Raw genomic sequence first — 27,992 nt, 5'->3', positions numbered from 1 at the left:
ATATCCTTTCATCTGCCTAAGAATACCCCCCCCCCCTCCCCAAAAATTCCCAGTCTCTGCTTCAAAATCTTACGAGCTCATTCTGCAATCTTTTATTACCTTTGCAAGAGTAAATGCAAGTAACTACGCAGTTAATACCTCAACCTCAACGAAAGTTTGTAGTTCATATTATGTAAAGTGTATCAAAGTTCGTAGTTAACAATCAACAAGCTAAATTATCTGCAAGAGTTTCTGTTCAGATGATGTTATGGAGTGAGTGTATGAAAGTCAGTCTGCCATCAGAAATCATTCAATTAACATGTATGTCATTCAGTATCTCTGAACTACTTCGACTGATATGGACAAGAACTGCATTCATTACTTTGGATCTTATAGATGTGTTGTTGACATGTGCTTCACTAAATGTTTATAGTGACTTTAGTAGCTGACTGATTAGTGGAAGGAGGTGGTCTGTTATATGTGTTACCACTGAACTGCCACTGATTGTATGGGTTAGCTTGGTTTTCGCGATATATAAACGTAAGAATTAAGAAACTACTCACTGATCAGAAAATCAAACTAAATTTATTCAATGAGTTAACAAGTGGAACTAAATACAATGGTGGTGTATCCATTATTGTCTAACAACAGTCAACACCCAAAAAGTTTTCAATTTTGAGGCCATGAACTTTGATTGTTACCAAAAAGAAGAGCTTACCACCAGATTAGCACCATTACAACTGCTTCGTTAATATGGCAACAAGAAGAATTTTACGCTGCCAATTTCAGGGGCTTGCTTGTTCGTAGTTGAGCAAAATGTGTTACACTTTTAGGTAGAAACTACACGAGAATAAGTTTTAATCTGATTTTCAACAAGATGATTTTATTTCACTTTAGTATCCAACCTTTACTGGTTGGAGTCTTTACAGAATCACTCTCCCATGTACTAAACAACTTTATATGTCTGATTACTTTATAAATAAGATAATGCGTTCAATATTTCCCTTCAAACATGTAAGTACGGAGAAGTTTTGGAAAGGTCTGGAATTCTGCTTCAGGTTTGCTGGAAGTCACTAAGTGCTCTAATTATGAAACAATGGACAAATATAAAGGGGTAATCTGCACTCCATTTTACGTTGAAGCTAGTTTTTCTCGTATCCCAAGATTTATGACATCATGTCTCCTAAACTGTGAGCTGCATTAGGATGTAATTTTGTAGGCACATTCATTGGTATATGCGGATACTGTATGTGAACTGTATTGTGAAGAGAGTCTACAGTAAAACAGTAATGAATTAAAACGCTAAGTCTATTACAGAAGTCTTGCTGCACCTGCCCAAACAGCGAAAATGTAGGAAGTGACAAAACTTTTTCCTTTCATCTTGTGTGTGTGTGTGTGTGTGTGTGTGTGTGTGTGTGTGTGCGCGCGCGTGTGAGGGAGGGAGGGAGGGAGGGAAGAGGAAAAGTTTCATAAATTATGTGTAAGCTTCGTCTGAAGTCACTAAGTGCTCTCATTCTCAAACACTGGATGAATGAAGTATGCATATTTGTGCACTGCCAGTTACACTCCCTCATGACAAACATACATTTTTTTAAGTGTAATACTTGTCTTTACATATTATGTTCTTTTTTTAATGAATGGAAGACGTCCTTTAATAAATGACATTACATACAGATATATAAAGGTAACTCAAAGTCCAAAATAATGAATTACAAATTTTTGGTGCTCGTCATAAATAGAATCCTGAGTTTACTCTGGCACTGGTCTTTAACTTAAGTATCCTGCAACTTAAGCCATTTTTTAACTTTCTGTGTGTGTATCAAGTTAAACCACAAATTTTGCAATGGCTTTAAATGTTTGTAGCTGTGCGACAAACGCAAAAGCAAGGAACAATGCACAAGGTGACATCACAGTCTTCACACACGGTGTCTTTATTCCCTTCTTGCCTTTTTCCCATCTGTATCCCAAACATGGCTGCACATTGCGAGAGACTGTGTTGGATGTTGTTTTTTCACAGCAGGTAGAGTTATTGACAGAAAATGTTGGACGATCAGTCACCTGGGATCTGCACTTTAAGAGGGACAATCTGCTACTTCTGAAGCAATCCCCTCTTCTGGTGTTTTGAAATCATGTTCTCAATAGCAGAAACAGAACTCTAGGGGACTTCTTTACCTCCTTTTTTATGGAGCATATACATTCTACAAAGCAAGTTCTATGAGATGGAAAAGATTTTCTTGTAATACTTCTTTCCCCTTTAACAAGTCACTGGGTTGTTAGCCAAGTGCTGATCTACTTTTTCTACTCTGCTCATTGTGTCATTGTGTGCAATGACAGCTACTAGCTTCAACATTTCTCTGCATCTTTTATCTACAGCTTCCATTTCAGCCTTGTGAACTGTTGTCAAAATAGAAACATCTCTGTTGTCCTATCGAATTACTGTAACTTTTCCCCTCTATAAAGCAACAGCTTCCCTCTTCTTTAATTTCTTACGATGAAAGGATAGTGGCACATCTCTTTTTTGCAAGGCACAGTTCCATATGTGACGGTTCTCTACACAAGTCAGCAAGTTGAGGTGACATGTAATGGTTATCAATGGTAATGTTATAGCCTTTATTCGGAAGTGGTTTTATCAGTGTCATTGCAGTACGAGTTGACTGTAGCATTCATCACAGATTTTGTCCAATTTCCTTCCTTTTCCTGTGTATTTAAATGACACCACACATACCCAGTTTAGTATTCTCATAATGTAAAGATCTTGATGCCAAACCTTGCCCTTTTCAGTGGTCGGTACTCTACCTATACAGGTCATTATTACACCTCTGTCTGGCATGCACAAGCTTTTGAAATTGTTATCAAGATGGTGAAGTATAGGATAATTTTACTTAGCTTCACCTGTGGGTGGTTCACAGGATTGTACACCAAATTATCCAAAAAAACTAAGGCATTTTTTGGCCTCATCACAATGCTTTGAGGCAGTACACCACCGATAAACTCATTTCATTGTTGGTAGTCTTTCCAATGGGAAACCTGTTGCACTTTATACTTTGTGACAACGATGTTTATGAAGTTGTTATCAATGACCTGTTCCACATCACACGACATTGTTGGCAAAGCTGTTCACTTCATGTACAGCAGGGTTTCCTGTGGACGGAAATTTTTGAGGAGCTGGCTGGAGCACAGTTGACATATTTATCTCCTACCACTGGAGAGCATTTGTTAAACCATTGTCTAACAAACTTTCTTCACTTTTAGTCAATAAAAGACAGAAGATGAAAGGATGTGTTTTGTTGTCAAGTAGCCAAAGCTGCAGACAGTAAAGGCAATATCTGGATTCTCTTAGTGGCCGAACACTGAATTAGTACTGAAACAGATGTAAGTGAGGTTTTCATTTTCCAACTTAGGACTTTAAACGGTTAAACTTTTAACATACGAGTATACCTCTTAACAAGTAAATTACGAGATCATTTTAATGTGGTCAATAACTATGCGAAATATGAAAAAATAAAATATCAATTGCTCCTGGAAGCTATTAGACAACCGGCAATAGTACTAGGTTTGTGGATAATCACTTAGTAATATACATAGAACACAAAGAAATTCTTTTCACTTTGCTATCTATTTGAGTATCAAGAAGTTTTATCACACAGAATTTCATTTAGTGTCAATCCTTTTAAATTATTTCATACAAGCAATAGGAAGAATAATGATTAAGCTGACCGCTGTAAACCAGTTCTAGACCTGTGCAGATATTCTGCCTGTGGCTGGACACACTACTACTACTACTACTACTACTACTACTACTACAGAATACTTTACAGAAAAAATCTTGCATGCATGTAATAGATTAGTCTTTGAACCTCTCACATGATTTCTCAAAACAAATTCAGAAATATGGATGAGTGTCAGAACTCCAATTATGGGTTTCTTGATTAAGGTAAATACCGCCAGTTAGATACACAATTTTTGGATAAAGGCTGGAACCGAGTAGTATCACTCCCTATACAAACAAAATCACACACTGAACATGTAATTACAACAGCTTTTACCTTCATAAAAATCCACAATTTTCATGGCACAAGTGAGAACACAAATCTTTGAGTTGATGACTGCTCTGTTTTGCATTACCCACTTTGAGCATTCGTCAAAACACCTACAGAAAAATTTGTTGTCTCTCTCTCTCTCTCTCTCTCTCTCTCTCTCTCTCTCTCTCTCTCAATGTTTTCAAAGGATATAATTTATGATCTCCAAACAGGAGTGACTCATTTTCAGTTAGCTCTGGGCATAGTCATTTGATTCTTAAATTTCTTGTGTGTGTATGTCCATACTAGACACAGTTTAGCATCTTAACGACTGTGTAGTGTACAATTCTGCAGTCTTTAATACTGTTAGGAACTGTGATAGCTGCATTCGGGTGCAGGTGGAGTTGATGATTATTAACTCACAGCTCCAAGTGGTGCTAACTGCAGTCACACAGCTTGAGGCTGTTGCCAATAGACATCACAGGGAAGCAGCGGGTAGGGGGAACTCGAGGGCTGCCCTGCACGCCCCACATGTTGTCCAACTGGTCAACTAATGTGGCTGCCCTGGCTACTTCCTGCACTGAGGTTGACCTCTTACCCTTGGTCACACGAGAAGTCTAATCACAAAGTGTAACAGACAGCAAAATGACTTTCTGGGGGAGGTGGGGACTGAAATGCCTCACAGGTTTGAAGTGCTATCTCTGGTTGATCAATATCCGGAAACTATGCAGTTGTGTCCTCTTTTGGAGGAAGCATCTCAGCCTCCAAGATCCAGGCAGAGACAGAGGGTGAGATAACTGGTGGTTGGAGCTCCAATGTTAGGTGTGTAATGAGGCTTCTCAGGGACATAGCTGCCAAGGAGGGGAGAAGTCCAGTGCACCCTCTATGTACGTGCCAGGGAGGGTGGGAGGGAGGGAATATCCCAGATGTGGCCAGGTCTTGCCAGATGCCATGAAGAGTACAGGGTGTGGTTAACTGCAGGTGGTGGCTGATGTTGGTACTAATGATGTCTGCTACTTTGGATCGGAAGAGATTCTCTTTGGTTTCTGGTGAACTGGTAAAGACTGCCCGTGTTGCTTGCAATATGAACGCAGAGTTCTTATCTGTAGCCTCGATGCCAGGATTGACTGTGGACCTTTGGTACAGAGTCAAGTAGATGGTCTGAATAAGCTGACAGTTCTGCAATTGTGTGCCATAGGGTGGTAGGATGTTGGATGGCAGGCTGAAGGGCATATAGGAAGAACAGAAAAGGTTTTGGTCTCAAAAGGTGTACGTCAAACACAGGACAAGGTTGACTTACAAACCACATGTATTATAACAGTAAATTATTGTAGCTGCAAGAAGAAAGAACCAGGGATCCAACACAAATAGTTATAGGTACTGAAAGACGGCTGAAGCTAGAGAAATTCAATCAACATTGTTGCTAAGGACATATGGTGGTCAGAATGGATAGGTTAAAGACAGCTGGGGATGACGTGTTTGTTGCTGTTAGAAGTAGTCTATATTGTAGCAAAACTGAAGCAGATAGTTCCTGTGATTTAGTACGGGTGCAGGTTACACTTGTCAACCAGAACAAATTAAGAATTGGTGTCTTTAACTAACCTCCCAACTCTTATAATATGGTTGTTGAACAGTTCATATAAATTTTGACTCTCTTTTCACTACCTGAATCATACAACTATACTTGCTGGCAACTTCAATCTACCATCAATATGTTTGTGAAAATAAATGTTTAGAGTCATCAGTAGTCATAAAACATCACCTAAAATCTTACTAAATGCTTTCTCTGACAATTATTTTGAACAATTAGTTCAGCAGCCCATTCAAATTATAAATGATTGTGAAAACATAGCTATACCTCTCAGTAACAAATAATCCAGAGCAAATAGGGAGCAATATGATGGATACAGGGATTAATTATCCAGAGGTCACAGTAGAGAGACTGAATAATGTAACATTCAAATTCACCAAAAATAAACACAAAATACATCTATTTCGAAAAGCAGATATAAAGTCTGCTTCATGCCTTCCTAGGAAACAACATCTATTCCTTCTCATTTATGTAAGCGTAGAGGAACATGGCTTAAATTCAAAGAAACATTATTGACAGCACTGAAGAGATTTGTAACAAATAAATTAATGAGACACTGTAATGACCCCCTTGGTACACGAAACATGTTAGCACACTTTGGCTGAAGAGAGAAAAAAAAGCATGCCAAATTTAAAAGAATGCAAAATCCTCAATAATAGCTAAGTTTTACAGCAGCTTAAAATTTAGTGTGAACTTTCTGGTCACATGTTAAGTACACCAGCAACAATACAACGTTATTAATGACAGTGCCACTAAAGCACAGTTACTAACTATGGTTTTCACAATTAGTTTCCTCAAGAAGATAAAGTAAATCTTGAAGAATTGTAATCAACAACTGCCGCCAACATGAGTAACTTAGAAGTAGGTATCCTTTATGTAGCAAAGCAGCTTCAGTCACTTAATAAAGGCAACCTCTGGTCCAGATTGTACATCAATTACATTCCTTTCACAGTATGCAGATAAAATAGCTCCTTACTAAGTAATCATGTACAATAGCTCACTCAACGAAGTACCCATACTTACAGACTGGACAATTGCACAGTCACACCAATACTGAAGAAAGGAAGTAGCAATAAACCAATAAATTTCAGACCCATACCATTGATGTCAATTTGTAGCAGGATTTTGGATGTAGAAAATTCTAACAAGTAATGAGTGCTATCGACAGGAGATCACAAATTGATTCAGTATTTCTATGTTTCTGAAAGGCTTTTGATACTGTTCTTCACAAGCAGCTTCTAATCAAACTGCTTGACTATGAAGTACCGTCTCAGCTGCACGATTGAATTCATGACTTTGTCAGAAAGGCCACAATTCGTACCAAATGACACAAAGTTATCGAGTACAACAGAGATGGTGTCTGGAGATGCCTAAGGAAGTGTTATAGGCCATCTGCTGCTTCTAATCTATATAAATGATTTAGGAGACAATGTGAGCAGCTATATTAGATTGTTTGCACATTATGCTGTCATTTACATCTAGTAATGCCACCAGAAGATCAAAACCAACAGCAAAATGATTTAGACAAGATATCAGTATGGTGCTAAAAGTGGCAACTGACCCTGAATAATGAAAAGTGTGAAGTCATTCACACGAGTTCCGGAAGGATTCTGTTAAACTTCGATTACACAATGAATCACTCAAATGTAAAGGTTGTTAATCCAATTAAGTGCCTATTAATTACAATTACAAATAACAAATTTGAACGATCACGTACACAATGTTGTGCAGAAAACAAAAACCAGGACTGTTTTATAGACAGAACACTTAGGAGATGCAACTTATCTACTAAAGAGACTGCCTATACTGCATTGTTTCATCATCTGCTTCAGTACAGCTGTGTGGCACGGGATCCTTACCCGATAGGACTGACGGTAGACTTCAAAGAATTCAAAGCTCAGCTCACTTTTGTATTATCGTGAAATTGAGGAGAGTGTCATGGGTATATAGGTATCGAAAAATGTACCTTCTATTTTTATCAAAATCTGCAACAATGTTTGTCAAAATTAACTTTTTTTTCTGTAAATGATTAGACTCGTAAATGTAAAATTTTGTCACGCTATATGAATGAAGACAGACAAAGCCTCAGTTATTTGAAAGTGACTATTAAATGAGTGCTGATTGGGAACTTTTTGATAGAAGTGTTTGCTTTTGTTAAATCTTCAACAGCTTTATCAGCGAAAAGGCCTTCGTTTTCTTCTTTTGGCTGTATTTCATCTTTCAGCACATAACTGTTCTGTTGTAAAGTAGCAGGGGATTTTCCCACCAACGAACTGAATGTGTGTCTGATTTAAGTCCTTTCTTCACATTATCTTTTCCCACCCAATTCGATGATCACAAAACGTGGAGAATATTAATTTCTACCTTTCGTGGACTTTCATAGCCTTGCAATCCACGCTTGACGATGATATACATAGAACTGACAAGGCACTTAGCATACAAGATGAACCAAAAGTTACTTCTGAAACGTTATGTGAATAATTTTCCGATCACTGTAGTACTGAATGTGGACACTATATAGTGGCAGCCTACCAAGAGCACAAACAAGTTTGTATTTTGACCATCAGAGAGGAGATGACCAGTGCGAGGAAACAAGCCCTGGCTTCCTCACACAGGGCAGCAGCCTAAACCAATGTTCTGCAACGGCAGACCTGACATCACAGGGATCAGCAATCTCTTCTGGTGTTTTAAGGGTCATAATCAAAATTAGGTTAGTCACTTCATTTCCAAACACAAAAAGAAAACCACAACCAATGCACAACACAAAGCATTCATTAACAGCTACCCTGCAACTGCTTGTTGAGTTGGCTTGGCAGAGTATTGTTAACAAGGTAATTCGGGCCTGGCCTCAAGCGGTATTTGACGCAACAATGCTTCAAAACAACCACCACCTTACTTTTCCATGTTGAAAGTGTCCTCATTATGCCAACTTTCGAACTTTAGCTAACAAACATACATACTCTTTTTTTATTAAATGCTACATGCTAAGCCTTACGGCTGAGTACTATGATGCATTATTTGGTGTGTACCTTAAACAGACCTTTCACAGAATGGCAGCAAAGCATCAAGTGCATTGGTAAGTTATTGTTTTTGTGCACTTTCTATTTCGCAAACAGGTTGTAACATGTGGTATCTTTTCAAATTGGGCTTCACCACATGATGTACAATACCAGTACACATAAAGTTGTTATATTTTCACTACCAATAAACAGAAAATAAAGCTACTTCGAACTATCTATGATAAAACAGTTCCTCTGGATACAATTCACTACAAAATAGTGTTCTTAGTTTAATTTTGCATTTTCATATTCTGAGGCAGAATTTGCATTTTTCGTAAAACTCTACTTTTCCCCGGCACTACGGATGTAACAACTGTGTTATGATGGCAATCATTAAAAGAAAAGCATCTTTCAATGTGGCAAGATCTTTTCATGAAATCTCCAACGTTCTCCTCCAAATGTGAAAATGTCTTGTTGACATCCATCTATATAAGAGGAAATGATAATTATAATAAAACAAGATAAATCAGAGCTCATACAGAAAGATTTAAGTGTTCATGTTTACTATGCGCTGCTCATTGTCAGTTGCAGAGTATTCAGTAGATATAGGTGTAGGCGTACCACAAATGGGAACACACGAAAAGTAGTAAGCAACTACTATACGAAGCTCTTTCTTAGCGATTTCTCGTTTGCTGAGGCAACCTACAAAATGCAGCAAATTTTATGATATTTACTTACTCGTCTTGGATGCATCATGCTGCCGATAACAAATGCGTCTTCACGCAGAGGATGCCATTTTGCTTTGAATGTTGTGAGCCATCTTCCAACGTGATTGTTGTGAGCAATATTCATTACAACTGAAACAGAATATAAACACTGATTTATCCAATATGTAATGACTTTTAAATCTCTAAAAGTTCTCTGACAATAACCCCAGTAACAATCAATTTCCGTTAATCAAATAACTGAAGGGCCAAGGCAATACAATAAGAAAAGCTATGGATGACTAATACTAGTCAGTCGAATCAAGTGATATTTATCAGCATGGAAAGGTCATACTGTAAGCTGCAAGTTCTTAAATAGTACAGTAGCATGGTGCTGTCAGATCTTTCGCATAAATGGTAAGAAAATGTACTGCAAGAAGAAGATACACTGAAGTCCTTTGTATGTCACAAAATATAGCACTAACATGAACTGACATTTTGTGCAATAAAAGTGCGATGAGGGAGCTGTCAGTGCAATAATGTTTAATGGAAATGATATTCAGTCTGCATTGTATTTGACACTGCATCTCATTGCCTCCCAGGAAAGTAAAACATCTACAGCAGGGAGCAACAGAAGTGCCACCTGGAGGTAAAAATGTAGGAGGTACTCCTCTTGACATTTTCTTTGATCACTGGTGGCCTTACAGTTAACCCCATTGTTATAAGAGCCTGGCCTGCACATACCAAGCCATGCCCAGCTGAGCCCAGCCCAGCAAACTATGTCATATGCAACATGTACGCACAATGCAATATGAGGCACCCGCTCAAAAGTAATATAATAACCAAAATCTGAAGATAGCACACCGCAATAAAGATTTTATAGCCAGAACTGGACAATGAATTATTTCAAAATTTATTATGGGTGTAAAAACCATAAATCAGGAAAATGTTTAGAAAATACTGTAGAGAAACAGCTGCCCCTCCCAATTAGTACGTTCTCATGTGAGATAAAATGTGTAGTATCACCAAATATATTACTGCTCATGTGATAAATTATACATCTATTTCTGTTTTGATTATGTGAACATTTCAAGCATTTCCTTTATTCACATTACTTCAAACCTCCGTACAAAGCTAAAAACATGGATCTTCTGCTTCCCACATATAACACTGAGCACCTTTCAGCGCAGTCATTGTGTACCCGTGGCTATGCAGGCTTGTACAGGTAAATTTTTGGGGGTAGAGAGGAATGACAGGAAATGGATTTAAGAGGGAGAACAGTGTTTACAGCTTTGGGGAGGCAAGGAACAAGAAATATAGCATTTTAAATTTATTTTATTGCTATTGAACTGTCCAGTTCTAAAGACTCAATTTCTGCACATTTTTTCCATTTTCATTCTGAAAAGACAATTTCAGCATGCAACCTTTTCTTTCACTAGAGCCCATCATTTTGTACTGGCAGTGATAAGTGATCACCATACAACATCTGGCTTCATTTCTGGTGCTAATCTGTCTAGTTCAAATTGATTCTAAAGGTGCATGTGGCACCTATTCATCTCTTCATGAAAATTACTGGATTTGGTGGGTGTAAGTGTTAGCTTAGATGATCCTGCAACAAAGACACAAGTTTGTTTCCTTGCCTTTCACAATGACATTGCCCTTTGAATCCTGCTAGATGTGCTTTCTGTTGTGATTTTGGTTTGGCCAGGTCTCCTGAAGATAAACAATAGTACGATGACTCTCTTCTGATGTGCTTTTTGCTCAGGAAAGTTGCCCTATCTACTACTATAATATCGGATTTCTCCATCAGAATATGTCTTCTATCACTGCATTCTCTGTACCTGCATTCCAGTTATTTCAGAATTCTTCCATTCGAATTGCAGATGCCTGTGAAAGCAATCTAGTGATGTAAACCATCTGTTACTTTTTGCTTGTACGGTACTTACCACTGTTGTAAAATTCCAGCATAGTACAATAGACATCATTTTTCTGGAAATTGTCCGAATCACTGACAGTTATTCTTCCACTAACATCTTTCCTCAGATATTTAAACCTCACTTTTTAACCACAATTATCGTACCTCTGCCAATATTGTATGCTTCTTGGTGAAACACCACATGCATTTGCTGTTGAAGTCTGTGATGCTGACATGATTTCATCTCTTCTGTCAACATCTAAGGTTGTGAAGAAATTCATATAACTCGTATGTGAACCCCTTTGACTGTGTCTCTTAGTTGAGTCACCTTAACTCACAAAAACATAATACTGTCCACCAACAAGTGCTACCACAGTGTCAAAATCTAAGATGGTTTTCAGGAACACGGAGGTTATGACGTATAAAATTTTAGTGAGGCCAATGCTAAAATACAGTGCTGAAACATGGACATTCCAGAAATTTCATGGAAAGCAACTTGACATATCCAGAAAAAAGATTTTCAGACATATTCTTGGACTGGTGGAGGAAAACTGGAGTGTGGAGGAGGAGATTTAACTATAAATTATGTAACCTATATACGAGGGCTATCCACAAAGTACATTATGTTTTGGAATTAAAAATAAATAAAGTATTGGAAATTTTTTTATTATATACAGATGAAAGCCACACTTAAATACTAATTTTCTACATAGTTGCCATTTAAATTAAGGCACTTATCGTAGCGATGGACGAGCTTGGAAATTCCTTCGTCGTAAAATTCAGCCGCCTGTGCCTACAACCACGTGGTTACCTTTTCTTGAAGCTGTGAAACGCTGCATAGCCAACCACTTCTTCATTGCTGGGAATAAGTGGAAGTCGGTCGGTGCCTGGTCGGGACTGTATGGCGGATGAGGAAACAACTCCCACTTAAAAGATTCGAGAACTTCACGAGTGACATTTGCCGTGTGGGCCCGGGCGTTGTCGTGAGTCAGCAAGATCTTTGAGCCCAACTTTCCCCTGCACTTGTATTGTATTGTATTGCTCTTCTGAGGTTGTGCAGAGTTTCGGCAATACCTTTGAGAATTTATTGTAGTGCCTCATTCCAGGAAATCCACAAAAATCACACCTTTTCTGTCCCAAAAGAAGAGGTAACCACGTGGTTGAAGGCGCAGGCGGCCGAATTTTACGACGAAGGAATTTCCAAGCTCGTCCATCGCTATGACAAGTGCCTTAATTTAAATGGCAACTATGTAGAAAAGTAGTATTTAAGTGTGGCTTTCATCTGTATATAATAAAAAAAATTTCCAATACTTTATTTATTTTTAATTCCAAAATGTAATGTACTTTGTGGATAGCCCTCATAATAACTGAGACATGGTCATCTACATTAAGATTAAAACGCAGGAATGACAGGGGCATGTACTGAGAGCAATGACAGAATGATCAAGAAGAATATACTCAGCTCAGTGATTGCAGGAACCAAGACAGATGACCGAAGCAAAGGTAGGAGGAAGGTACCATAGAAGACATGAAGGTTGGAATTCATAATTGGAGAAGTTTGGCACTAAACAAGAAAGAATGGAATAATCTTCTACAAAAAGCCAAGGCTCACAAAACGCTGTCATACCACCGACGACGACGAATTTTTTGCACAGTTCAATGTAGCCACTGTCACGAATGATGAGGATGAAATAATAAGGGCAACACAAACACGCAGTCCCCAGGCAGAGAAAATCCTCAACCAAGTCGGGAATCGAACCTGGGACCCTGTGATTCAGAGGCAGCAACACTAGCCACTAGACCACGAGCTGCGGACGACGATAAAGGTGGTGATGATCACTATTCTCTTCACCAACATACAATACTCATATACAGTGAACACACAAGCACATGCAGGGTAGCAACAGAGCTGCAAAGCCATGTTGCCAATAGCATGAATGAAGTGACATATTGCCATATAAACACTGTTAAATAACTGGTGTTTATCTGGCAGTAGTTGTTTCATATGATGCTACTTCGATGGCACCTAAGGCAGAAATGACACTGCAGCAACAGCATGAGCTTAGAGCCACGAACCAAGCTAGACTAGGCAAATGGCTTTTACTGGCACTTACAAATGGAGTTAAGATGGAGGTTGGACCCTGACATATCTCACCCTTTTATCAGGTAACATTTCAAATCATTGTTCAAGCACTGACTAACACATGTAACGGCACCTGGGATATGATGAAGATCAGCATCTCCATTTCCATACTTCAGCATTGTAACAAACTTTTGTAAGAGCACTAGCGAACCCAGCAATGCTTTGCAAATGTTAAATATGAATGGGAACTGGATGTGTAGTATAACGCCCCTTTTACGTCCCCATAATTAATGTTTTCCTTCTGCCTGTAACACTTTTTATCACTCCCATCAAATTTCCGATGTTTGCAATATAAATTCGCTCCTGTTTTTGTGTTAATGTATGCTGTGTTGTCCGAACAAGACACAGTCAGGGCAAAAGCACCACAGGCACAAAGATGCATGCTGGTGCAAGTGCCTTAGAGACTCACCACCTGCACGAGTTCCACCAGCACCATGGGCAGTGCTGAAAATGAAGATATTGACTTTGCATCAGCCAAGTACAATCCACCTTTGACAGGACAACAACGGACAGAAGCCTTCTCAGAAGAGAGAAGAGCAGCTCTCGCCTACTTGGTTATAGATCCTCATCCAGGGCTGACAGATAGGAAACTTCGTATAGTGCAGTCTTAGAAGTGGACACACAGCTGTTGTAAATCACATTTGCTATATACTGTGAAGTTTACCTATGATTATTTGCACTTGGGGCTTTATTGTTATATTACATGCCGTGTTGTGCACTTCATTATTCAACAAGCCACAAAGATAAGTAAACCTTTATAACTCATTTGTGTGACTTCGTTATTAATTTGATGGAATCCATCCTGTTAGTTGATCTATCCTGTTAGTTGATCCTGGGGCATAGCTGTGTAATAGTGGCACAGAGAAATTGTCTTAGTGGTGTACTGCACCAAAAGCCGTTTCACAAGCTCCGCCTACCTTAACAACAGTGGCAATTTTGCCCTCACAGCAGTAGTGACAAGGCCTTTACAAAACTGGCGACAAGGGTTTTCAAAAATGTACTTATAATTTCTCCCCAATTTATGCTTCATGAAACAATTGTTTAAGGAGAGGAAAAAAAAACTGGCATAATTGACATAAAATGCCGCTGGCATTGCTTTGGACTGCAAGTATTGTTTAGAAACATGTGTTTAACTTTGACAAATGGATGTTCTACTCAGCAGATCGCAATCAGTAAAAGTTGGAACAATTCAACTTTTTTCCCCTGCCACTGCAAACCTCTATTTGGTGTGGTGGCTGACGGTAACAATTGTTTCGATGAAAGTCTCAAGAAGGTGTGACTTCAGAGGAACATTCATTTGTTACTTGTCACTGCAAACTTTCTTTCAATACTGTGTACCACGCCTTACACAGTTACATTACCATAGCCATATTGTTTCAGCATTAACTTCATGCTATGATTAAGACCATATGCAGAGGACATCTACTTCCCAGTATTTATAACCTGATAACACACATTAGGTTTGTTTATGATTTGTATGCTGGCAAAGCTGACAAAACTGTTGCTACGACACAGGTGAGTCTATTTTAAATGACACAGATACTCTCGACAACTACCATGCCAAGAGTTTGTGAGCATCACGTAGTGTGTTCCTAGCCTTGTTTTAAGTGAAGTAAGTCATTAGTTGTTTCTTTAAAGTTGTTGAGTGCTTTCTGTCAACATTTTAGGATGGAAAATTCAGGTGTTACCAAATGAGACAGGAAAACCTTTTAGAAGAAAGAGAAGGTCAAAATTCTCAAAAGAATTGAAGTTCATTGTGGAACACACTATGGATTAGCACAGTTTGAGAATACCTGTGTCTGTCCTGAGCACCACTGTGAAAAAACAAATGTACTTTACAAAGTGGGCCAAATTTTAAAAAATGAAATATGTCAGTTATTCTAAATACGCAGGACTAGAAGAAAACACATAGATCTGGTTTCAGACAGAACAGTCTACAGATGATGCTGTGACTTACAGTTAACAATAGGTGCAAATATGTTCAGATTAACTATCCGACATATAGGTTACTCAGTTCTACTCCCAACTCATAATCTTAGCACTCCAAACTACATGAAAATAGCTGCAAGCTAAAATCAATAGTGGAACAAATTTAATAACACACCACAAATATTCGTCTGGTGAAAATACTGTAATTATATAAATAGGTTGTAATTCTGGCATCAAATAGAGTGAAAATCATGATCTGTTATTCACATTTCTTCACTACTGTGATCCTCTGCCATTCAATGTACGGTGGCTTGCAGAGTATCTATGGACATGTAGAATGCAATTTACCAAGTTTTAACTTGTGGAGATTGTCACAGGAGAGAAAACCATAAAGTTACAATCTTTTCCATGAAGTCCTACTACATCAACCCAACACTGTTGCAAGAGACTGGCATATCACACCCATCATGCGGGCGAATACTCCACCTGAACCTGTGCATGCATGCCTACTGAGTGTGTGTTGCTCCTGCATTAAAACCAGCAGATGCTTTTAGTGCCTCGCCATTGCATGATGAGACAGTAGGGATATGGTATGCAATGTCTGCATGCCACATTACTCATCCCACATTCTTTAAAGAGATGCTGACTTCGATGCATTACATTGACAACATTCTGAAGCCACTTGGGGGCAGCATTAACGGAGGAGGGAAAGACCTACAGTTACTTCCAACAGGATGGATGAACCGACCATACAGTCGGCCAAACCTTGGAGCAAATTTACACAATCTTCATAACTGACAGAGCTGTTCACAGCCTGGTTGCAGCCTTAGCTGGCCACTAGGTCACCTAATGTGTCAATGTGCGATTACTTTGTATGGGGAGTCTTCAAGTCTCAATAACTGAAGCAGAACTTTTCAGATGAGACTGCAGCAATTCCAGTGGTCCGGCTTCAGCAACTTGCTCACCGGTGCCCAGAAGTTGCAAGAAATTAATGGTTGTCACTTTCAACATCTGCTTTAGTCAAGTTGGTACTGTACTTCCCTTCCTCTGCTAAGTTGGTACTGTACTTCCCTTCCTCTGCTAAGTTGGTACTGTACTTCCCTTCCTCTGCTGTACTTCTTTGTACCCTGTAACTGTTCTCCAGGTCACTTTTATTTGCCCAACCCTGTATAAACTAATTACCTACTGCTAATAGTTCTTACATCACCACCATCTGAAAATAATCATCTTCTGACATTCCAATTTGAACAATATCTCAACACCAACAAACAAAATAAATAAAAAATGAGATATTAGCTACTACTGATCCTGGTAGTACCATCACCCAAAATAGTGTGTGCACGCTCCAAATGGTAATGCTTTGATCTGGAATCAATAGAACAGAAAAAAAAGAATTTAAGTGTCTCCAGACTCTTGCACTTTTTAAAAAAAATGGAAGTTTAGAGAAGGAAAGCATTCTTTGACTTATCAGGCTTTACTGAACTATATCTTGACAAAGGATCCCAAGTTTTATTTAACAGTTTCCTCACTCACTGCTTCTTAGAAACTTTTCTCCACTCCCTTTAAAAATATATCAAAAGAGCTCTGGATCAACAAGTTTTAGAAATGAAAATTTTTGTTATGGTTTTAGCTGCATTACTTAGTACCTTTCCTATAATGATAAGAGAAGCTATTTGTCATTCATTGCCAGATAATCTCCTGAAATTACAGCACACAGATCCCAGTGGCAATTAAAAATTGAAAATCTGCGAGTGTCTGGAAGTTTGATTACTAGTGCCTGCACACTGATCATTCAGTCTTAACAGTTCTCATGTACCATGTCTGAAACTGAGTTAGTGGAACTGAAATACCAAAGTAGTATAAAATGACAACTTTAACTAAGATAGGCAAAAATGTTTGTTCGAGCCCACTGCCACAGACATCTCTAAGTAATTGTAACCTCGTGCAATCAACTGACCAGTCTCCAATTTGACTAATGGCAAATGACTGCATGTAACCTAAACATCACAATTTCATGGGCTCTATGAAATCAGATTATATACAGTGTCAGTCCACATCATGCAGAAGAAATGTAAACCGCTTCGTCATAACATATCACTGCCACAGTGAAACTTGGTTTTCACCCCTTTTTTGTGATTCAGTTCCTTTGACGAAGTATGTTAAGGGAACAAAAGACAATAGTCTGTCACCCATATTGTGCAAAAATGATATGAACTTTTTATTTTCAATGACATAAACACAATACATAAAACAGTGGCCATATATCAGTGGTTTGAAAAATGTAATCATCATCATCATCACCACCACCACCACCACCAGTGTTCTGCCTAAAGGCAGGTTTCACATGGTAGTTCTCCAGGCTGTCCGGTCTTCTGCCATCCTCTTCAGGTCTGCATAATTTCCTCTTCCCTTTATGTCGTCTATCACCTCGTATCTCCTTCTTCCACTCTGCCTTCTCCCACAAACCAATCCTTCCAAAGCATCTACTAGCAAGCATTCCCTTCTCAATGAATGGCCCAACCAGTTCTTTTTCCTTTCTCTTACAACCTTCAGCAGACATCATCTCTCACCAACCCTTTCCTATACTCTTTCATTACTCACTCCTTCCATCCAGCTTATTCTCTCCATTCTCCTCCACATCCACATCTCAAATGCTTCTAACCTTTCTTCATCCTCTCGTCTCAGTGTCCACGTTTCTGCCCCAAACAGTACCACACTCCAGACAAAACATTTGCGAAGCCTTTTCCTTAGTCCTTTAACTAATTTGCCACATAAGAGTCTCCTCTTTCTGTTGAATGCCTCCTTCGCTATGGCAGTTCGAGTTTTCACCTCCTGGTCACATCTCAAGTCTTCAGTTATTGTGCTTCCGAGATATTTAAATTCACTTACTTGGCTAATGGTAGATTGTCCTATTTTAATATTGGACAGTCTGCGTCTTGTACTGATGACCATACTCTTTGTTTTTGCTGTGTTTATTTGCATCCCATATTCCACACAAGCTTCATTCAGATCTTTGAGCATGTTATTCACTGTCCGCTCACTTTCTGCCACTAATACCATGTCATCAGCAAATCTTATACATTCTATTCTCTTTCCACCAATACATATTACTCTTTTCCCATCTAAACTTTTCGCAATAAGCTCTTCAAGGTATACGTTAAACAACAGCGGGGAAAGGCAACAACCTTGTCTAACACCTCATCCAATGCTGCTTCCTTCTGCATTTCATTTCCAATCCTTATCCTTACTTTCTGGTGTAAATACAGATTCTGTATCATTTGTCTCTCTTTCCAATCTACTCCTTTCCTCTTCAAGATATCCATCAGCTTGTTCCACTGAACTCTGTCAAAAGCCTTTTCTAAATCTATAAAAACAGCAAAGATCTCTCTACCCTTTTCCATATATCTTTCCCCTATAATTCTTAGCAGGCCTATAGCATCTCTTGTTCCTCTTCCTCTTCTAAATCCGAACTGCTCCTCTGCAATCCCTCTATCTAGCTTGCCATATAACCTTCTGTTCAACACTCACAGCAAGACTTTAGCTCTGTGTGTGTATGTGTGTGTGTGTGTGTGTGTGTGTGTGTGTGTGTGTGTGAAAATTATAAGGGAATTTAAATACTAGACCTAAAGCCTGATCACTATATTGATTTCTCTACCACATCACATCCTGGGCAAATTGTCGCCTAATACCTAAAGAACTGTTTCTGTAATAGCTGAGCAATTTTAGAAAATACTTCAGGCTTCATATCACAAGTCAGTACACAGTACTTACATAAAGCTCACGACTGGCACAGCAGCAATGGCCAGTGTGTCACCAGCATGTCATTGTGACATGCTCAATAGTGATTTTGTACCAGTGTCAGGTCAAACATGGGGTTACTTAATGCTTACACCAGTCTACACTGATTTACACAATAATTATAAACCTAGGTAACATAAAAGTTGCTGTCTAACATGAAGACAATTCTTATACACTTTTAGTTTAAGATATCATGATGCAATGAATAATTAAACATGTATAGCAGTAAAGACAATGTAACATTTACCTTTTGGGACCTCAGATCGAAACTTTGTTGTGTCATATGCTCTAAGCCTATCATCATTGCATGTAGTTAACAAATAGTTTCCAGCTGGAGAGAAGAAGCATCCTGTTAAAGTTTTTGGATGCTTCAGATCTGTCAGTGGCTTGGGCTTGGATTTCCGGCTATCTCTTAAGTCCCATATTCGTGCTTCCCTATAAACAATCCAAAGAAGGAAGACACAGCAATTAAGCACTTAATAAATAATCTTATAAATAAAAAAAATAGGTCTCTCACAAATCCAAGGAAACACCAATGAATTTCTGAAAGAAAACCAACCATACTAAAAAGTTAATAAAATCTCCTACCATACAAAAAAGGTAACAAATTCTTGACTAAAAACTGCTGAAGTAATTTGACAGGCCATGCTTTGTTGTTCTTTCAGTTGACATTCTTCATTTCTATTCAACAAGAGGTATAATCTAGACGTAATATGTTTACAGTGCTAGGAGTCCTAAACAGTCTACAAGTAATAGCTGGTTGTAAGTCGCATAAGGTATTTACAATCCGTTTCTCAACTGCTCAGTAACAATTGAATAAAAGAAACAAATAATAATACAGGTATCCCCAAATGCAACATGTAAATGTTTCGTGTAGAGAAAATCACTACTCCCACCACTCTCCCATATTCTCTGCATGCTATCTGGAAGTGCACATCATGATCTGTATGTATGTGATTGTTAATACATTTTGTTTCTTTACTCAGCAGCTTCTGCTGGTCTCTAAAGCTGCCTGTACCTGTCCCTGTAACCATCTCACCTACCTGTACATGTGATAAAATAATGTAAATGCAAAACCTAATATGATTTTCTAATCTTTTAAGTGTGCCAATATATCAATAATTATATTACATACACGGCGGTAAAAAATTATTTTCTGAAAACTGATCAGTCATTTACTGACCTCCTGTAAAAGTAGTGATCAAGCAGAATAAGTTGATTACTGTGCAAAGAGACATTTTCGCCTCACAGTTTAGCTAGACCCACCCTTGTTCTAAAAGAGCTTGTGTGTCAGTTATCTTGTCAGCTTTCAGCCATTTGACTTGGTGTATTGTTATTTCTACCTCTGTCCTACCAAGCACGGCACCACCACTATGTACAGTTGCTTCAATGATAGCACATCATAGTTAAGCAATGATAATGTGTATCGTATCATTAAAATTATGCCAAAAGAGGCAAATTGAGAAGTATAAACTTTCCTACTGCTGTAAAATTCCCTGCACAGATATGGGCAACATGTCATTCACATGCACTGCCATTCAAGTGTCTCCTTGCGCCATAATTTTCTGATCTTAACAATTCTCAGTCAGTTGAGTCTTGAATATGATTTTAAGTTGAGTTATCTCCCCTGGGGAAGCCTGTAATGGTTAAAGAGGCATTTTACAAGAAAAGGAGAATTATCTGCAGTAATATGGACAAAGATTTAAGGAAAAGGCTACTAAAATGTTTTGTATGGAATGTCCTGTTGTATGGAGCTGGAACGTGGAAACAGGAAGAAAGACAGAGCAACAAGGGGGCCTTCTAAAATTTGGACGTGGCAGAACATGGAAAGAATAAGTTGGATGGCTAGAGTGAAAAGTGAAGAGGTACTCAGAAGACTGGGAGAGCAAAGACAATTACTGGATGTAATAAAAAGAAGGAAATGATACTTGACATATATTAAGAATGAAGGAGGGGATTATAAAAAGAGACTTAGAAGGACGTATGGAAGAGATTTCAGATCATGGATATGATACATGGCAGTACATACACCAGCATTAAGAAGGAAGCAATTGATTGCATGAAATGGAGATTAGGAGGACTTGCAAATATAGAAGGAAACCGGTGATGGTGGTGGTGGTGATGTTATCTCTAAACATAACTAAAACATAAATAAAATAGGAGAACTGCATTCTCAATTACTACATTCCATTTCAAGACACTACTCAACAATGTTATATGAAATTTATAAAGCCTGTAATTAAGTGTGGAGAAAAAACGTTTAATTTGCCAGAGAACCGGTAAAGGTGCAGAGTGAACAGAGAGCTGCAAAGAGAAGTAGCCCCCACCACCATGGCTCCTACACTTATACTCTATAAAACACTGAAGTGAATGGCAGGGGTACTACTCACTGAACCATATGTGAGGGTTTATTTCCAATTGACCAGAGTATACAACACATGGGAACTGATTGCTTAAATGCCTGTGTGTGTGCACAGTAATTGCACTAATCTTTGTCTTCATGATAACTACAGGAGCAGTATGTAGGGAGCTGTAGTATATTTCTAGATTCCAAGTAGGCTCTCATGGGTGGTTGACATCTAATCTTCATGCCTCTCCCAGTTCAGATTTTTTACCATTTTTGTGGTGCTCTCTCATGGGTCAAACAAACATGTGACCGTTAGTGATTCCTTTGCATATGTTCAGTATCTGTTTTTGCTTCTAAATGGTATGGATGCCACTAACTAGAGCAATACTTTAGGGTTTGTTGCCTGAATGTGTTGTAAGCAATCTCTGATATTCCAGTCAGCACTGCAGTTCCAAATCTGATGCAAGAGCCACTACATAACCACTAAAAACTTGCAAAAATTCTTAACATGTCATTGGGAAGTTCTAACATTTAAAATGATGATATATTTTGAACTCACTGGGTTTCCGAAAAGTTGACATCATCCAAACAGTAGCCTCTTTCCATCTCACTCTATATTGCTCTAATTTAGGACTCTTTCCATACATTAGACTCCAGTAGTGTGTTACTTGGGACTTTCATTTCTGATTTTCCTCTATCTTCAAGATAAGGTTTTGTTACTTCAGAGACAAGTCTACACCAAGTATGCATGTTAATACTGGTAACTATGTGGAATCTTGAAGTCAGTTATCTCTAATGTTTCAGGTGCTAAAATGATTCATCATCTTGACAGATTAGTGCTGACATTTGCAGCTTTTGAAAAGTGTGTGTCCATGATGGTGGCAATTAGTTGAAAACTGTTGCAGAGTAATAGACTTGCAGTCACTAGTCTGAGTTGAAATATGGGTACAAAGTACTAATAAGGTTAAAAAAGATACTTCTGCTGAAGTCCCCACATCATACTGACTACAGATTACCACAAATTTGTCCTCCACACACTGAGTGTATATCATACCTCAAATAATGGAGGAAGCAATTTTGGAATTAGATATTCTACTCTGGCAAGCAAAGCCTGTCAATTGGTGACAACTTATGATCCTTCCTATCAGTAAAGGCATATCAATTACGCACCCCCTCCCCTCTTCCCCTGCCCCTCTTCTGAAGTGCCATTTGGTTCCCACAGTCAAAAAGAAACTCAGGATATGAAGATTCGTCTCATAAAATGACAAAAACTGACACTACTATACTCAGAAGCACCACTGAACACATGTACAATATTTAGCCCATCATCATACATATATTTGGTTGGCGAGTAAGTTTATAGCACTTTTGGTTTGGTTGTTGGTATTACAGTTGCTATGGGTTTACTTATTGACTGTCATTTTTTTATCTGTGATTCACTGTTGCTATTTGAGTATAAACTTCTTTTGTCATTTGGAGATAATGAGTTGAGCTGTGGATGCTAGAAAATGACAAGTGGAGAAATCTGAAAATTTCTGACGCATTCCTCCGTTCAAGTTCAATAGAAGGGTGACAGCATGGGACACAGCCACAAATATTTGTGGTATGTACGGGGATAATGCCGCTGGACAGAGAATGGCAAGAAAATGGTTTTCTCATTTTGAGGAGGATTGTTTTGCAATCAGTGATTCTACACGTTCAGAAAGACCTTCTGGGTTTGATGAAGATCGTTTAAACGCATTACTCCACAATGATCCACGTCAGTGTACTCTAGAACTATCAGCAGTGATGAACTGCGATCATGCCACCATCATGCAACATTCGCATGCAACGGGGGAAGGTTCAAAAATCAGGTGTAAGGGTACCACATGTTGTAAGATAAAATCACAAAAATCAACAGGTGGTCATATGTGCATCTCTGCTTGCTCGTCATCAATTGCGTTGTGAGGAACACTGACCAATCCTATCCTGTATGTTACTGGTGACAAGAAATGGTATCTTTATGCTAACATAAGGAGAAGAAAGGAATGGTTGCGTCCAAACAAAGAGGCAATTCCCCATAGAAAGACTTGCCCACATCCACAAAACATAACGTAATGCATCTGGTGGAACAGCGACGGTGTGGTGTACTATGAACTGCTTCCCCAAGCTGTTACGATCACTGCTGACATTTACTGTCAACAAATGAGATGTCTTGCGGACACAATCCAAGAACAATATCCAGGAAGACTGAGAAGTGATCCTACTCCACGACAATGCCTGCTCGCATTCTGCTAGGCAGACAAAAAGCACTACACAGGGATTGGGTTGGGGAGTCGTTTCACATGCACCTTATTTACCTGATCTTGCACCTTCAGATTTTCACCTTTTCCACACTCTATCAAACAATCTTCAAGAAACTTCCCATCTGGATGAAAATGTGCTCAGAACATGGCTTAAGGAGTTCTTCACCTCAAAAACAACATGATTTCTACAGTGCAAAACACCACACCATAGGCGGACATAGTGAAGCTGAATATACTACTGATGACTGAAGTCTCTGTTATGTGCACATGTTGTGTTTATTCAACTTATGAGAAAAAACAACTAACTTACACACCAACCTAATATATTCTGTATTGGGGAATCAATGAGAACTCGTCCCACTCTTAAGCAACAGATTTTAATGGCCCTGCTGTTTAGCACAAAGAAAACAAACCCAAATTCAGTCCAGCAGGCAGCAAATATTTCAGACACTTATGGCTAGAATTTTGATGAGGACTGGATACACATGAAATTTTTGAATGAAGTCTTTCCACTTATGGCAGTTAAAATATTATTTGTTGTGATTGCAATTTCAACACATGGTCACTGTCAAGCATTGTCGGCTGTTGTAACCCACTCAATAACAAAGCTGTGACAAGCTGGAACATAGTTACCAACAATGTACAAACGAATGCATATGATGGTGTAAATTTATCCACTGTTCCCCACACCATCTTTCTAACATGTGCTAGCATGGTGTATGGAAAAGCGGATAAATTTATACCACCAAATGCATTTGCTTTTACACTGGTGGAAACTATGTTCCAGCACATCACAGCTTCATGTTATTAAGTGGGTTACAACATCCCACAATACCTGACAATGACAAAGTGTCAAAACTGTAATCACAACAAATAATATTTTGACAGCCTAAAGCAGAATGACTTAATTTAAAAACCTTTAAGCCTCTTATCAAGCAATGGATCTGAAGAAAACTTCTGGCAGTGCACAAGAGGATGGTAAGAAAGAAACATGTCTATTTTTATTAATTTTATGGCCATAAAGATCTTACAGCATCATCTGCATTCTCCAAAAGAAGACAGAACGAAGAAGGTAGGATGGGTGAGAGGAGGAAGTTCATGAGCCATTAAGATCAAAGAGTCTTTATATAGAAATAATCTGTACTAATATGTTTTGAAAAAAAATTCTGCAATGTAAGTCAATAAGGGCTTCTGGGCAGCAAATACTGTTATCACTAACTATTACTGTGAAATGCTGCAAGCACTTCATTAAAATACTTTGATTTCCTCATTTAATTTCCTCATTTCTTTATCACATAAATTCAATATTACTAATATTCTAATAACAAATAACACTTACCCAAGTCCTGAGCCCGTGACAAAATAATTTTCAGCGACTGGATGATGCTGCACAGTTCTCACAGACCTCTCATGACATTTGTACATGTAAGACAGCTTTCCTTCTCTTTGGTCAAATACTCCAACTTCCCCTGAGCCTGTGAATCAAAGACAAATAAGGAAAGATAAGGTGTAGTCTGCACAATATCTGTATTTCAAGACAACAGAGAAAGAAAAAAATTTCTTCTGCAAGTAGAATGAAAGTCTGCACACCCTTGATAATAAATACGACTTACAGAAATTTACTAATATGAAGTAAAAGCTTAAATGTAAAAGTGTTTGGCATGGATGTGATAGAACTGCACTGTTTAATGCTCAGAGTGGTTCATTACTGTGTGATAACACTTTTACACTGCATCAGTAATACAATGAAATTTTATTTTATTATTGTTTCATTACACAGTGATTTAGCTTGTAAAAGTTTATTTTATCATTGTGTAATTAAACAAAGATTAGCTGCACAACTGCTCATGTTATGAAAATTGGCACACCCACTCTAATAAGAGTGGTTGTGTGTCTTAATACATTTTCCAACAATAACTAGCAACCTACTGCCGTCATCGCATTCCACGAAACATTAATGGTCTCCCGCCTCTTTACTAACTGGAAATGCATCTAATAGTCCCAAAAGCTTGGATATTTTCTTGTACTTTTATGTGTATATTGGCACCACTAAGCTTTTTGCTTCCTGAAGGCCCATACTTGCCCACAATACTGTCTTTTAACTGTACAGCTTTATCGTCAATTTTGGCTGGTAAGTGGGAAAGAAGGTCTTTTTATTTTTACAAAGTTGGAGGAATAATTATAATACAAGATGGAGAAAATCTTATACTACAGCTGATGGTGCAAGACCTGTTTCTGGTTTTGATGTAACAGAGATATCACAACTTCTTTATTCAAACAACGGAAAATCCAGGATGGAATGTAACAATACGAGAGAAGGAAAGTTGCTACTCACCATACAGCGGAGATGCTAAGCCGCAATAGGCACAATAAAAAGATTCACACAATCACAGCTTTCAGCCATTAAGGCCTTTGTCAGCAGTAGACAGGCGCGCGCGCGCACACACACACACGCACACACACACACACACGCACACACGCACGCACGAACACACACACACGCACGCACGAACACACACACACGCACGCACGAACACACACACACACACGCACGCACGAACACACACACACACACACACACACACACACACACACACACACACGTAAGTGCAACTTTCACACATATCTGCAGTCTCAGAGAGCTGAAACTACACTGCGATCAGTAGTACCAGTGCATGATGGGAGTGGCGACTGGGTGGGTAAGGAGGAGGCTGAGGTGGGGACGGGGAGGAATAGTATGGTGGGAGTGGTGGACAGTGAAGTGTTGCAGTTTAGACAGAGGGTAGGAGAGAAGGTGCGGAGGGGGGGAGGGGGTAAGTAGCGGAAAGTAGAAAAATAAAAACAAAAATAAAATTAAAGAAATTAAAAGACTGGGTGTGGCGGTGAAGTGACAGCTGTGTAGTGCTGGAATGGGAACAGGGAGGGGGCTGGATGGGTGAGGACAGTGACTAACAAAGGTTGAGGTCAGGAGGGTTACGGGAATGTAGGATGTATTGCAGGGAAAGTTCCCACCTGCACAATTCAGAAAAGCTGGTGTTAGTGGGAAGGATCCATATGGCACAGGCTGTGAAGTAGTCATTGAAATGAGGGGTATCATGTTTGGCAGCGTGTTCAGCTACAGGGTGGTCCACTTGTTTTTTGGTTGCCGTTCATGCGGACAGACAGCTTGTTGGTTGTCATGCCCACATAGAATGCAGCACAGTGGTTGCTGCTTATCTTGTAGATCACATGACTGGTTTCACAGGTAGCCCTGCCTTTGATGTGATAGGTAAGGTTAGTGACCAGACTGGAGTAGGTGGTGGTAGGAGGATGTATGGGACAGGTCTTGCATCTGGGTCTATTACAGAGGTATGAGCCATGAGGTATGGGATTGGAAGCAGGGGTGGTTGTTGTGGTGGGGTTTAAGGGCGCTCAACTACTGAGGTCATTAGCGCCCAGTCACAGGTGTTGGAGCACATGGAATCTAGTAAAACTCAAGGGGAGAGGGGGACAATAGAAAGTCCTGACAAAGATGCAGATAAAATAAGTAAAAAGGTTAGATGTCTTTGGACAAGCCAGTCAAAGTTATAAAACGCAGAACACGAGCAGCTGCTCGAGCATCATCAGCTAAAATATCCGGTAAAGTAGATGGCAGGGACAGGACAACACGAGATTGACTAAAGCGGGGACACGACAATAAAACATGGCACACTGTTAACGCTTGACCACAAGGGCACTGCGGGGCTGGGTCACCGGAGAGCAGGTAGCGGTGGCTAAACCGGCAATGCCCAATCCGCAACCTGGTCAGAAGGACCTCTTCTCGCCGAGATGGTCGGGAGGAGGTTGTCCAAGCAGTTGGGAGCGGTTTTACTGCCCGGAGCTTGTTTCCTTGGAGGGATGACCAAGCATCCCACCACAACGACACAAGCCTCTTACAAACAACACCACGAACGTCAGATGACGGGACACAATGGGAGGCTGGCCGAGGCAGGAGGACTGCAGCCTTGGCTGCAGCATCTGCAGCCTCATTCCCAGGCACTCCTACATGTCCGGGAACCCACAGAGAGCTGACAGGAGAACCATTATCAGCGAAAGAATGGAGGGACTGCTGGATCCGTTGCACCAAGGGATGGACCGGATAGGGAGCTCCAAGGCTCTGAAGAGCACTGAGGGAATCAGAGCAGAGTACATACGATGAATGGCGGTGGCGGCGGGCATACTGAACGGCCTGATGGAGAGCAAAAAGCTCGGCCGTAAAGCTGGAACATTGGTCGAGGAGCTGGTATTTAAAGGTGGCAGCCCCG

The 27,992-nt window shown here is 39.3% G+C and overlaps 1 protein-coding gene across 1 annotated transcript in view; it reads right to left on the bottom strand.

The window, feature by feature from the left end:
* The window catches only part of LOC124566468 (WD repeat-containing protein 76-like), a 157,992-nt gene that overhangs the window by 8,932 nt on the left and 121,068 nt on the right, over nucleotides 1-27,992 (bottom strand). Inside the window, exons 9-11 of the mRNA XM_047131028.1 lie at nucleotides 25,049-25,184; nucleotides 19,325-19,512; nucleotides 9,327-9,445 (exon numbers count right to left, since the gene is read on the bottom strand). Coding sequence (XP_046986984.1) covers nucleotides 9,327-9,445; nucleotides 19,325-19,512; nucleotides 25,049-25,184 — 443 coding nt within the window. The remainder of the gene's footprint in view (nucleotides 1-9,326; nucleotides 9,446-19,324; nucleotides 19,513-25,048; nucleotides 25,185-27,992) is intronic.

The sequence above is a fragment of the Schistocerca americana genome, chromosome 1 (assembly GCF_021461395.2).
Source record: "Schistocerca americana isolate TAMUIC-IGC-003095 chromosome 1, iqSchAmer2.1, whole genome shotgun sequence".
Classification (NCBI taxonomy): Eukaryota; Metazoa; Arthropoda; class Insecta; order Orthoptera; family Acrididae; genus Schistocerca; species Schistocerca americana.
This window is presented reverse-complemented; position numbering and strand designations above follow the sequence as displayed.